General features: G+C 35.2%; 1 protein-coding gene across 1 annotated transcript in view; it reads right to left on the bottom strand.

Moving 5' to 3' along the window:
• The window catches only part of taok3a (TAO kinase 3a), an 81,410-nt gene that overhangs the window by 20,820 nt on the left and 47,802 nt on the right, over positions 1–12,788 (bottom strand). The window contains 6 exon segments of the mRNA XM_051109612.1: positions 80–247; positions 7,177–7,258; positions 9,099–9,192; positions 9,803–9,894; positions 9,983–10,096; positions 12,341–12,437. Coding sequence (XP_050965569.1) covers positions 80–247; positions 7,177–7,258; positions 9,099–9,192; positions 9,803–9,894; positions 9,983–10,096; positions 12,341–12,437 — 647 coding nt within the window.

Below are 12,788 nucleotides of genomic sequence, written 5' to 3'. Positions count from 1 at the left end.
CACAGGCAAGTATTAAGTCAACATGTGTGTATGACACTCAAGGGGGCCTTTCACTTTTCAGGGTATTTCCTGTACCCACCTCCTCCTCTTCCTGAGACTCCCCCATTGGGCCGTTGTGTTTCTCTTGGTAGAGGATTTTCTTCATTTTACGATACTGCAGGTTGTCCAGCTCTCTGACCGCATCCTTCGTCCTCTGGATCAGATCGATGAGGACCCGTGGAGGACGCTCTCTCCTCACGAACTCATGCTGGAACAGACAGAGGGACAAAGAGGGCATTTGCAAACTGAACTGGGTTTTTGCAATTTTAACCACGCTAAGGGAAATAAAATGAGCAACAGCTGGTGATCACCACTTGTGTGTGTAAACATTCTGATCAATCAGGATTCTGGGTTTTATTCAATTTATGAGGAGGAATTTACACTGAGAGGAAAGTGTGTTTTTATTTGGCCATTTGTTCACCTGAAAACTACACAAATTGCATTTGTTTCATAAAAGCAAATATTCCAGGAGAAACATTTGGGGGTTAAGCATGATGCAATTCAACTGCCATGAAATAAACCCACTGTCTCAATCCTCTCAGCATGCCAGATTACTCCGCTTGTGCTCTGAATTACGTCATTTCGTGTTTGTCCTTCGCTCACTAGAGGGTGCTCATGTGTAATGTGGCCTTGAGTGGACATACGCCATATGGAGATGGGTTTCTGACATGGCTGGCTAAATGAGGACTTGATCTCACCTCCTCAATGGAAATAAAAGAAGAACCGATTTGAGCTCAAGTGGCTGCATGTGTGCAATGTTAACTGGCTTCGCAAAACCGTACTCTGCAAACCACAAACCAAGAGTCTTTGAAAACTAATTGGTCGTGTTGCAGTTTTTTCCATTACTCAACTGGGCCAACTGGAGTCATTTATTCATTTATTTATTTGGGAGAACACCGTTAGAAGCACAATCCAAAATCCAAATCAATTCCTGCCCCATTCCTCGAAACAGCCGCTCTTAAACGTTTACTGTAAATCCTCCTCTTGGGACTCTTTACAGCAACTTTTCCTCTAAACCATGCACCTACTCTAAAACTCTTCCTCTTGGTATTTTTTTTGTATTTCGAGTCATAAACCATTCTCATAAACCTGTTCAAAGTAGACAGGTTCCCTGTTTTTGCTTGGTTTCGCTGAGGTTAATAAATGTTATTTATTTGACAACATATCTTTTGCTCTGAAGCAATAACCTTGGACTGTCTGAGGTGGATTGGTTAATTCTAAACATTTATTAACCATAAAAACTAAGTTAACTGTTTAAAGTCAACTGGTTACCTATTTTCGTTTGGTTTTGTTGATATTACTGAACATTATCTTTCATCCGACAACATATTTACTCCAAAGCATAAACCATTCTAGTACATTGCCATTCAAAAATTGGGTGTTATAAAGATTTTGAAGAAATTAATACTTTTAAGCAAGTGTGCATTAAATGGATTAAAACTGACTGTCAAGACATTCATAATGTAAAAAAAAAAACATTTTAAATAAATGCTGTTTGTTTGAATTTTCTATTTATCAAAGAATCCTTAAAGAAAATATTTCAACATGTTTCTTGAGCATTAAAACATAGCATATTAAAATGATTTCTGAAGGATCATGTTACACTAAAGACTGAAGTAATGATGCTAAAAATTTAGCTTTGCCATCACGGGAATAAATAATATTTTAAAATATACTAAAATAGAAAACAGCCTTTCCAAATTGCAATAATATTCCACCACATTACTGTTTTTACTGTATTTTTGATCAAATAAATGCAGCCTTGGTGAGCATACAAGATGTTCATTAACATAAATGTACAATAAATGTTCATTAACAGTCAACAAAACCAATTTCTCACTCATTTGACAAAATGCTCTAAAGCATAAACCCATCTTGGAGGCCTAATCAACATTGGTTCACCCTTTGATTGGTTAAAATAACTCAATAAATGCCACTACTCTCAGTCAACAGCCATTTAGACTGATTTAGAATGAAATCACAAATTTAGTTTAAAACATGTTTAGTTTAAGCAGGTCACGTCTGTGTTGGGAGCGGGTAAAGTGCTGCAGAGCAAACGGCTCAACCGTTAAGCCCGGCAAAGACAGTTACAGCTAACAGCTCGGCTTCCCGATGATAACACAGATAAGCATTCGCCACTCTAAACGGACATCTGTGACTGACCAGCATGGGGAGGAAACTAATCTACAGGATTATCCCATTTAAATGGAGGAAATTACATAATCTGAAGTCTTGCAGAGAGCCAGCTCTAACTGTCAGATCGTGAGTGATATCCACTACTTGTTCTCAATCGACAAGACCTCTGTAGGTCAAGAATTGAGGTGGATTTAGACCCCATGTGAGATTAAGACAGCAGTTGGGGAAGTGGTGGGAACAGAATAAATGAATGCAAGACTCAGATTAATGACCTCTTTTTGGTCTTAAGGAGCTTGGAAGGACAGTCTTGAGGTATTAGGGCAGAACGGGAAACCAAAACTGGGTCGAAATTAATTTTTACCCCCACTTTCAACCTCTGCGTGGACTAGGTTGAAAAAAAAATAGCACCTCAAACTGACTTGAATATATATTAGTGATCATGCATGACCTACATGTTTGATGACTGAATCAGCAATGCCAATAATTAGTGAATTAATCATTATTTTGAGTCAGTTATTTCTTTTTACTGAAACTGCCAAACGAGTTTGCAAAACAGTCTAAATCAATGTGAATTGTTCAGACCGCTGTCACTGAATCAGTTAAAGCAGTTTCTCAGTCAGTGAAACAGAAAGACAATATGTGACCCTGAACCACAAAACCAGCCATAAGCAGCATGGGTATATTTGTAGCAATAGCCAGAAATGCATTGTATGGGTCAAAATTATTGATTTTTCTTTTATGTCAAAAATAATTAGGATATTAAGTAAAGATCATGTTCCATAAAGGTGTTTTGTAAATTTCCTACCGTAAATATATCAGAACTTAATTTTTGATTAGTAATATGCATTGCTAAGAACTTCACTTAGACAACTTTAAAGGCGATTTTCCCAATATTTTTTTGCACCCTCAGATTCCAGATTTTCAAATATTTGTATCTCGGCCAAATATTGTCCTATTTATTCAGCTTGATGATTGAGCCTTATGACTGGTTTTGTGGTCCGCAAGATATCGAAGCACAGAGAACAAATGGCACTGGGCACTGAAGTGGAGAGTCACTGAAAGAAAAGGCTACTTTTTGAGAGGTAACTTTGAGGAAAATTCAGCCACTGCTATGTCATGTGAATAAGCATCCATTCACATCAAAAGCAGGTCCTTCCATGCTGTTTACAGTGGTTTTCATGTTGAAGTTGCACTAGATAGACATCTTTGATCATTTTGTTGCTTTTTGCTGCTTTCAGGTTTAAAAATGTTTACAAATGTACTGTAGCTTATGACTGTTTCAGTCAAATAGCCTTCAGTGTTATATTAGTGTATAACAGATGCATGAATACTAGAAATACTCAAGAAATTTAAAGGAATATTTCACCCAGAAATTAAAATGCACTGAAAATGTACTCAATCTCAGGCCTTCCAAGATATATAGCGGTCATTCTGCAGAACTGGTGCAAAGTGCTGTCCCACAACCAAAAAACACATTTAAAAAGCATTTAAGTATTGAAATCTTAGAAATGTATTAAGATCCTTCTATTATTTATTGAGACCCAACATTTGTTTTAATATTAGTAAGATTAATAAACAGAAAATCATCATTTATTGGGTACTTTCAATTGGGAGGTGGCTGTCCCGAACCCTAACCCCTAAAATTCAACTTATGAAAATGATAGGTGACAGAATTTTTTAATTTTTTTTCCATTGTTGTTTTTTCATTGTTGTTTTTCCAAATACATTTATTTTTTTTTATTTTCTTTATAAACTATGAAATTTTAAAAATGTGTCCCGCATTGTTCATGTCACTACCGAAAGAGTGTTTTAGTCGTTTTAGTCTATTGGCCGAGACTGATTTTAATTAAACCCATAAATTTATGATCATAAAATATTCCTGTGTCCCTCTCTCTCATAGCTATGAGATGTGAGTAGAGAGGTCTCATCATTTTGAGGTAAATGTGTTAAAAATCTGAAAAATCTGTGAAACTTTAAAGAATGTCACTGAACACCTTTTTCTGCAGTTAAGCACACTTTTTTGGGAGTTATTCTATAACATTTAGTTTTTATATGCATACCACTGTTCAGAACTGTGCTACATGTGCTGAATGGCATCTTTGAGCTAGGTTCAAAAGTATGCAAAATTGTCACTACCGAAACATTTCCAGTTTCAGTAGTGACATCTTTCTTTTTTGAATGTTATCCCACAGAACTGTCACCACCAAAACATGTCATCATTGTTTCAGTAGTGATAAAAGGGAACACATAATCCTCATATTTGGCAAAAATAAACAAAATTTTAGTACAGTTTTGCAATTTTTTGGTATTTTAGCATGTTTTAGTGAGTTACAATTCTTTAATGGGTGTGGTTGCTACCAAAGCATTACGGTCACTACCGAAAAATGTACTGTCACTACCGAAACATGGGATGTTTTGTCAAAAATAAAGTACACTGAATTATCAACTAAGACGTTTGGTTCAATGTATATTCAAACTAATTAATCCTTAATTTTGAAATCAGTATGATAAACATTTTGCCTTTTACAAAGAAAAATTGGATTCAAAATACAACAAATCTCATAAATTACACTTGAATTATTTGTAAACATTTAATTGTTATGGATTTACCTCTTAAAAAAAATTATAAAATAGAAAAAATATATATATTTACAATCTAGATGTAAGCAAAATCTTAATATAACCCTTCTAATTAAATTATTATAACTGTTTTGGTAGTGACACATTTGGGGAGAGGACAAATATTCCAAAACTTTCTGAAAATACAATATAAGAATTAACTGCACAATTACTAAAAATGTGTACCTTATATTATAATATAAGTACCTTAACTCGCGTACATACAAATTTTTTGGAAAAAGACATTTTTTCAAGACGTTTCCAATGCTGACTTTGGACCAATTCTGTAGAATGGCCCATATGAGCTATTTTTTTTAATCATCAAACAATGCTATTGTGGATTATGATGATGTTCTTATCAGCTGTTTGGACTCTCATTCTGACAGCACCCATTCACCGCAGAGGATCCATTGGTGAGCACGTGATGTAATGCTAAATTTCTTCCAATCAATTCTAAAACAAACTCAGTGAGGCCTGATGGTGAATAAATCTTCAGCACATTTTCAATTTTAAATGAACTAGTCCTTTAAAACTTTTTTTCAAGTAGAATTTTAACATGAGCATATAAAGAGTTTTGAAAAAAACTTTTTTGTGGTGCAAAAAAATCAGATGAAATCCCACAGGCGCCCATGAAAGAGACCCCGGGATCCTTTTCACCCCGGACCACCCACCCCTTGTGAAGTTGTGCCTGAAGTGCATACCTAACATTGACACTAAGCTGTCAGGGCTAAATAGGATTACCTGTGTCCACCAATGAGATCAACCATAACCTGTAACATGCACCCACACAAACAGACAAACAAACGAATCGCATCGGTAGCACTATCCCTTAATGATACTGTATCCAGAGCTTCCCTGCAGCCAACAATTACCCATATCCCAACTGTACCGTTATATTCTATCACACATTTATTTTGGTGACGATTTAAATCCATAAGCCTCCCACCACAGCACGATATCATGAACATTAGTCACCGCGCAGCAATATGTCCACCTACAGCCCCAGTGATTCGGTTGAGAGAAAGTCATGGTTATATTAGTTACGTTAGACACGCACAATCGAAAATTCCTCTTGCTTTTATTAACCCTCCAAGGATGTAGTTGGCACAGGAAGTGAGCAAATGAAAAAACAGCAGAATGACATGCTCTGTGGGTTGAGCGCTTGGCTGTGCGTTTGAAAACGTGTATGTGTGTGAGTCAGCAGGGATGGATGAGTAAGGAACCCACTGTCATGAGAGCAGGAAGTACTGACAGATATGGCGAAGAGGAAGTACACTCACCAACTGCACAGGGGCGTCTTTATCTCTGCAAAAGTGCAGATATTGACGTTTTTACGAATTACACATGATGAATTGGGGTTTAGGAACGTGTGGGCATACGTTACTAAGACAGTTACTCCGTAATCAAGTGGACAGCAGAGTTTCCTGTGCTAAAAACATATCACTAGTTTAACAAACTTAAAATGACCCGAAAGGACGCTTGCAATACCTTTTAAAAGCTATTTATTGCTATTTAAAATAACGATTTTAAATAAATTTTCAGCAGCCATTTCTCATTGTCTTCGGTGCCACATGATCCTTCAGAAAAAAAAAATCTAATATGCTGATTTAATGCTGAATGAATGTATTATTTTTAACAATGTTGAAAATCGTGCTGCTTATTTTTGCAATTTCATGCACTTTTTTCCTTTTATGAATATAGTTTAAAAGAACTGCATTTATTTGAAATAGATGTTTTTTCTAATTTAATGTAAAAATGTCACATTCATTTTTAATGCATCCTTGCTGATTTAAAAGTATTAATTTCTTTAAAAAGAACTGTACTGGTGTTATGAATTGCACAATTTATGAATGACAAAATTCCAGAAATAAAACACAAGAAATTAAGCTTGTGTAACTAGTATTTACACACTGCTAGTTTCTGCTTTTCAATCAACTGCTCTTGAAGCCTGCTAAGAAAGTCTACTATTGTGACTGTATAATTTCTAATAAACCTGCACATATTCTGGTTGACCGTTTTATATCTCAGACAGTCTAATTCAGTAGTTTTGTGCCATAACCTGCTGTAATGTAGACCTGACCATATGCCATTTGTCAAAGGTCTCATTATGTGAGATTAAACTGCATAAGAAGTTTACATTTCTGAGCCTAAACATAACAACCCATGTGTGAGTATCACATGAGTATTTCACCTTCGCCCAGCAAGTGTGTTTACAGAGTGTGTTTGAGAACGTGACTCAGAGTGGGAATGAATTAACAGTAGTGTGTGGGCACTCAGAAGTCGTGCTTGAACTTCGATGAGCAATGCATATGAGTGACTTTATATGTGACATGATAACTTCCCCTGTATGTGTGAACATTGTGTGTGCGCGTGATTACTCACCCGCAGGAGCTCTGCTGAGGAGGGTCTGTCCTGAGGAATTTTTAGTAGGCAGTAGTCAACGAAACTCCGGAATGCATCCGACCTTCACAAAACACAAATAACAGTTACAGTATTATGCACTTTTGTAAGGTACTTAAATGTACAAATAAATTACTGTTGAGTATTAAATGTATGTTTTTAAAACAAAGCAAAAAACATTCTTATAGGCTACTATTCAAAAGGTAAAGTCAGTAAGATTTTTATTTTTTGAATTGTTCAAAGCATCCAGTAAAAAAAAAAAAAAAATCTTGCACTGCAAAGCAGCATATTACAAGGATTTCTGACGGATTGTGTGATGCTAAAGACTGCTGAAAATTTTGCATCACAGTAATAAACTGCATTTTAAAAATTTACTGAAAAAGAAAACGGTTATTTTAAATTGTAATACTACAGTTGAAGTCAAAAGTTTACATACACCTTGCAGAATCTGCAAAGTGTTAATTATTTTATCAAAATAAGATGGATTATACAAAATGCATTTTATTTTTTAGTACTGACCTGAATCAGATATTTCACATAAAAGATGTTTACATATAGTCCACAAGAGAAAATAGTTGAATTTATAAAAATAACCCCGTTCAAAAGCTTACATACGCTTGATTCTTAATACGGTGTTGTTATCTGAATGATCAACAGCTGTGTTTTTTTTTTGTTTTTTTTTTTGTTTAGTGATAGCTGTGTCCCTTGTTACCTTGTCTTTTCACACTGAGGACAACTTAGGAACTCATATGCAACTATTACAGAAGGTTCAAACGCTCACAGATGCTTCAGAAGGAAACACAATGCATTAAGAGCCAGGGGTGCAAACTTTTGAACAGAACGAAGATGTGTACATTTTTCTTATTTTGCATAAATATCATATTTTTTTTTTATTTAGTACTGCCCTTCAGAAGCTACAGAAGATACTTGTTCCCCAGAAGACAAAATGAGTTAAATTTACCCTTATCTTTAAATTCTAAAAGTTTTCACCCCCTGGGTCTTAGTTGTTCAGGACACACACAAACAAATGTACATATGTACCTACATACATACGTACATAAAAAAGGATCATGAGCAACTATCAGTAAACAAAAACAGCCATGGGTCATTCAGGTTACAACACACTTTTAAGAATCAAGTGCATGTAAATTCCTGAATGCGGTCATTTTTATAAATTCAACTATTATTTTCTCTTGTGGACTATATGTAAACATCTTTTATGTGAAATATCTGATTCAGGTCAGTACTAAATATAAAAAATCATTTTGTATGATGCCTCTTATTTTGGTAAAAAATTAACATTTTTCAGATTCTGCAAGGTGTATGTAAACTTTTGACTTCAACTGTATATCACAATATTACAGTTGTTCCAGTTTCTTTTTTATTACAAAAATAATGAACATAAGAGACTTTTTCAAAAACATTTACAAAAGAAAAAAAAAAAAAAGTACTGACCCTGAACATTTGAAAGGTAGTGTAAAGTGTGTGTGTGCATGTGAGAGAGAGGGAGCCACATCTCCTCCACATAAAAATTTCACAAAAATTAAAGTGGGTCACCAAAGTAACTTTGTGACACCTTCAAAAATATTCTGGCCCATTCAGACAGCCTTTCATTTTCCTGATCTCTCGACTAAAGGCAACGCTGCTTAAGATCAGCAGCCTTCAATTTAGTTGCAGGTCAGAGAGTTGAGGGGCACTGAAAGTTTGCTTGTGCAATAATGCACAAGATCAGGAATTGTAAAGAACTGGCAGTTGGGGTCAGGGTTATTGCATAACACATTTAAAGTTTGAGAGGAGTGCGTGGTTGAGAGAGTATATATGTTTGATGAGTAGGAGTATATACACACATATATATCTATACAAGTGAGTCAACTTGGTTTGTGATTGTGTAGAAGGACACTCACCACTCATTGGACTGTAAGGTGGGAGAGTCGTTTTGGGCGATGTGGTATAAGGCACTCATAGCGTTCATGTTGAAGAGAGGAGGCTTGCGTTCAGCTAGAAAACAGCAGAGGTGTAAGAACTCATCAAATGTGTTGAAATTCTCAAACTGAAAATTTGTGACATATTGCATAGATTGTGAATAAATATACATGCATATGTACGTATGCTAATCAGCAGCAGAGTTATTTCAAACATGTCAATATTTAGACTGAATCTCAGTTCATCTTGCATAGCATGCAATATTAGTAGCACCGCATTCTTAAAAATGAAGGTTCTTTATTGGCATTGATGGTTCCGTGAAGAAACTTTTACATCCATGAAACATTTGCATTGCACAAAGGGGTCTTTATAATTGGAAAATGTTCATTTCACAGTTAATTAAAATTCTTCACACTAAGAAAAATGGTTCTTTTAAGAACTGTTTCCTGAAAGGTTCTTTGGGAAACCAAAAATGGCTCTTTAACAACATTTGCTTTTTACATACTACATATATTACAAGCCAAGGAAGTACATGACAGCTCTCTAATGCAAAAAAAAAGACAATTTTATGTCCTTATGTCCCAGTACTAGGATATTCTTCTTATTGTAGTGGACACAATGGCTCAGAACACTAGAAAAAGGAACATGGATGAAATATTAAATTCACAAGCATGTATACACTTACCCAGCTCTATGCAAGTGATCCCCAGAGACCAGACGTCCACCTTCCCCTCATACTGGCCTTCATCCATAGCTAAAATCACTTCTGGAGCCATCCTGTGGTAGAAACACACACAGTTGTCTAATTAACACTAGTGTGTCAGGACGCATCATCTTCCTGAACATCAATATCTGCGGTACAGACCAATATGGGGTTCCCACAAAGGAGTTGGCAGGAGAAGCAATGGAAGCAGAGCCAAAATCCGCCAGTTTGACCTGACCAGGCTCTGTCAGCAGGATATTACCAGCCTTCACGTCTCTAAACAAAATCACAGATACAGAGAAAGTTGAAGACAGACAGTAGGCCTACTGTAGTATCACATTAACATGTTATGCAATGGCAAGGGCAATAAAACAAAACACAACATAAAATAAAATTGGAAGCTAATAAACACATAAGAACTCACAGGTTGCAAAGAAGTTAAATAAAGCATGGTCAATAAATTCTATGCTGACATATGAGATTATGCTGATTGCTACTCTAATTATAAGGGTTTATTACTTTGAACCCTGAAACCGAAGAGTAAACACGCTGACTCTAAAAAAAAAAAGGCTGTTTTGATATTTAAAGTCAGACGAGTGCTGGAAGGAAAAAAAACATATTTATTTATTTATTTTATTGCCATATATGTCTATTTTGGCAAGATCCATGCATTTTAAAAGAAACAAATAGTAGTAACACCGTAGTAATGAAACTCGCATTATGAGTAGTTCACTTCCAGAAAAAAAAAAAAAAAATTACAGATAATGTACTCACGCCATTGCCATCCTTGATGTTCATGCCTTTCTTTCTTCAGTCGTAAAGAAATTACGTTTTTAGAGGAAAATATTTCAGGAATTTTCTCCATATAGTGGACTTTAATAGTGCCTGTGAGTTTCAACGTCCAAAATGCAGTTTCAATGCAGCTTCAAAGGGCTTTAAACGATCCCAGTTGAGAAAGAAGGGTCTTATCTAGCAAAACAATTGGTTATTTTCTTAAAAAAATAAATATGTATATACTTTTTAACCCTTAAATGCTCGTCTTGTCTAGCTCCGCGATGCGCATGCGTATTCTGTGTAATCCGTGTCAATATAGTTAGGGTATGTCGAAAAACTCTCATTTTATTTTCTCCTCCAACTTTCTACTCCAAAATTGCCCTACATCACGGTTTTACCTTTTTTGTAAAGAGCGTTTGACCTTCTTTGCATGTTCACTTTGTAAACACTGGGTCTGTATTTCTGGAGTGACAAAATAAGTTGGGAGTTTTTCGACATACCCTAACTGTCATGAACCGGAATACACAGACTACACATGCGCATCGCAGAGCTAGACAAGACGTGCATTTGAGGTTAAAAAGTATATAAATTATTTTTTCTTTGAAGCTGCATTTAAACTGCATTTTGGACGTTTAAACTTGCAGGCACCTCTAAAGTCTACTAAATGGAGATCATTACTGAAATGCTTTCCTCAAAAAACTATTTCTTCACGACTGAAGAAAGAAAGGCATGAACATCTTGGATGAAAACAGGGTGAGTACATTATATGTACATTTTTGTTCTGGAAGTGAACTTCTCCTTTAATATAACAAGCTTTACATAAAAACTTCAGATTATCAAACATTTTATAAAAAAAACATTTTACTTTCCAAGTCAAAATGTTGCCTTTAGGCTTTTAAAGCAGTACATAATATATGCTTTATAGACAGAGAGGCCTGACAAAAATGACATATTGGTAATACATCACCTTTCAAAAAAAAAAAAAAAAAAAAAAAAAAAAAAAAAATCTAAAAGTCTAGAATGACCAGTTCATCATCATGCGTAAATAAACAGTCTTGTAATGTCTACACTTAATGTCTACACAAAGAAAAGTGGGAAAAAAAATAAAATAAAATAATACAAGACCTTTCATTTATGATTTGTTTACTTAATTTAACTTATTATTAATATAGTTATCTCATTCCATGTGCCATTTTTGGGATATATACAGGTTTAGTACAGGTTTGGCAACTGATGGAGGCAATTAAAACAAATATAAACAGCACTTTATTACTGGAAACTAATAAAACAAAGATAAGAACTCAACAAGCACATTGTAAAGCAGTTGAAGTGTGTTAAATAAATGCTGACATATGCGGATTTGTCATAGATTAGTACTTTACTTTAATCAAATTAATTTAAACGATTTATTCATTTACAAAGCTGAAACTGAAGAGTACACACTTGAAATTCGGGGGGGGGGAAAAATCATACAAAATAAACTTTTAATGCAATCCATGTCTAATAATATAATTCTAATCAGACCAATGCAGGAAAAAAAGAAAAAGCAAAGTACGTACAGTCGCTTTAAAGTTATAGGGAAACAAAAATAGCACTGCTTTATGGTAAGTATATAAACACATAAAAAAACAAGTTGTAAAGCAATTTGCTTAATCAACCGATTGTCAGATAAAAATGTATCTGTCATTTATGCATATTGAGGAAGCTGACAATGTGTAAACGGATATCAGTCAGAGGGCGGCTCACCTGTGGATCATGTTATGGGAATGTAGGTAAGCCAGTCCTAGCAAGGCACCATGGGTAATGGCAGCAATTTCAACCTCTTGGAGAGGCTTCTTGTGAACTGGACAAAAAAAGCAGCATGCTTAATGACACGTAACATTTACAAAACAGCACTGGAACATTTGGTGTTGTGTTTGTGCTCAAAAAAGAAAGAAAAAAGAAGTGTCAAAAAGAGTCATCCGATGCTTAGCGAACTGACGCTACACCTTTTAGGTACCTGATCCTCTTACAGACAAGGACTGAGAACTGGATTAGAACATGGCCTTGAATTAAACAGATGTGGACTAAATTACTCATACAGTGACATTATGGCAAAGTTAGACTGGAATTTCTAAATTCCTCTTTTACACACACAGACACACACATATGGAGCGATAATTGAAACCAACAGTCTATCATTAAAGCTGTGCAT

The sequence above is a fragment of the Labeo rohita genome, chromosome 5 (genome assembly GCF_022985175.1).
Source record: "Labeo rohita strain BAU-BD-2019 chromosome 5, IGBB_LRoh.1.0, whole genome shotgun sequence".
Lineage (NCBI taxonomy): Eukaryota > Metazoa > Chordata > Actinopteri > Cypriniformes > Cyprinidae > Labeo > Labeo rohita.
Note: the sequence above shows the minus strand (reverse complement) of the source record. Positions and strands in the feature narration are given on the sequence as shown.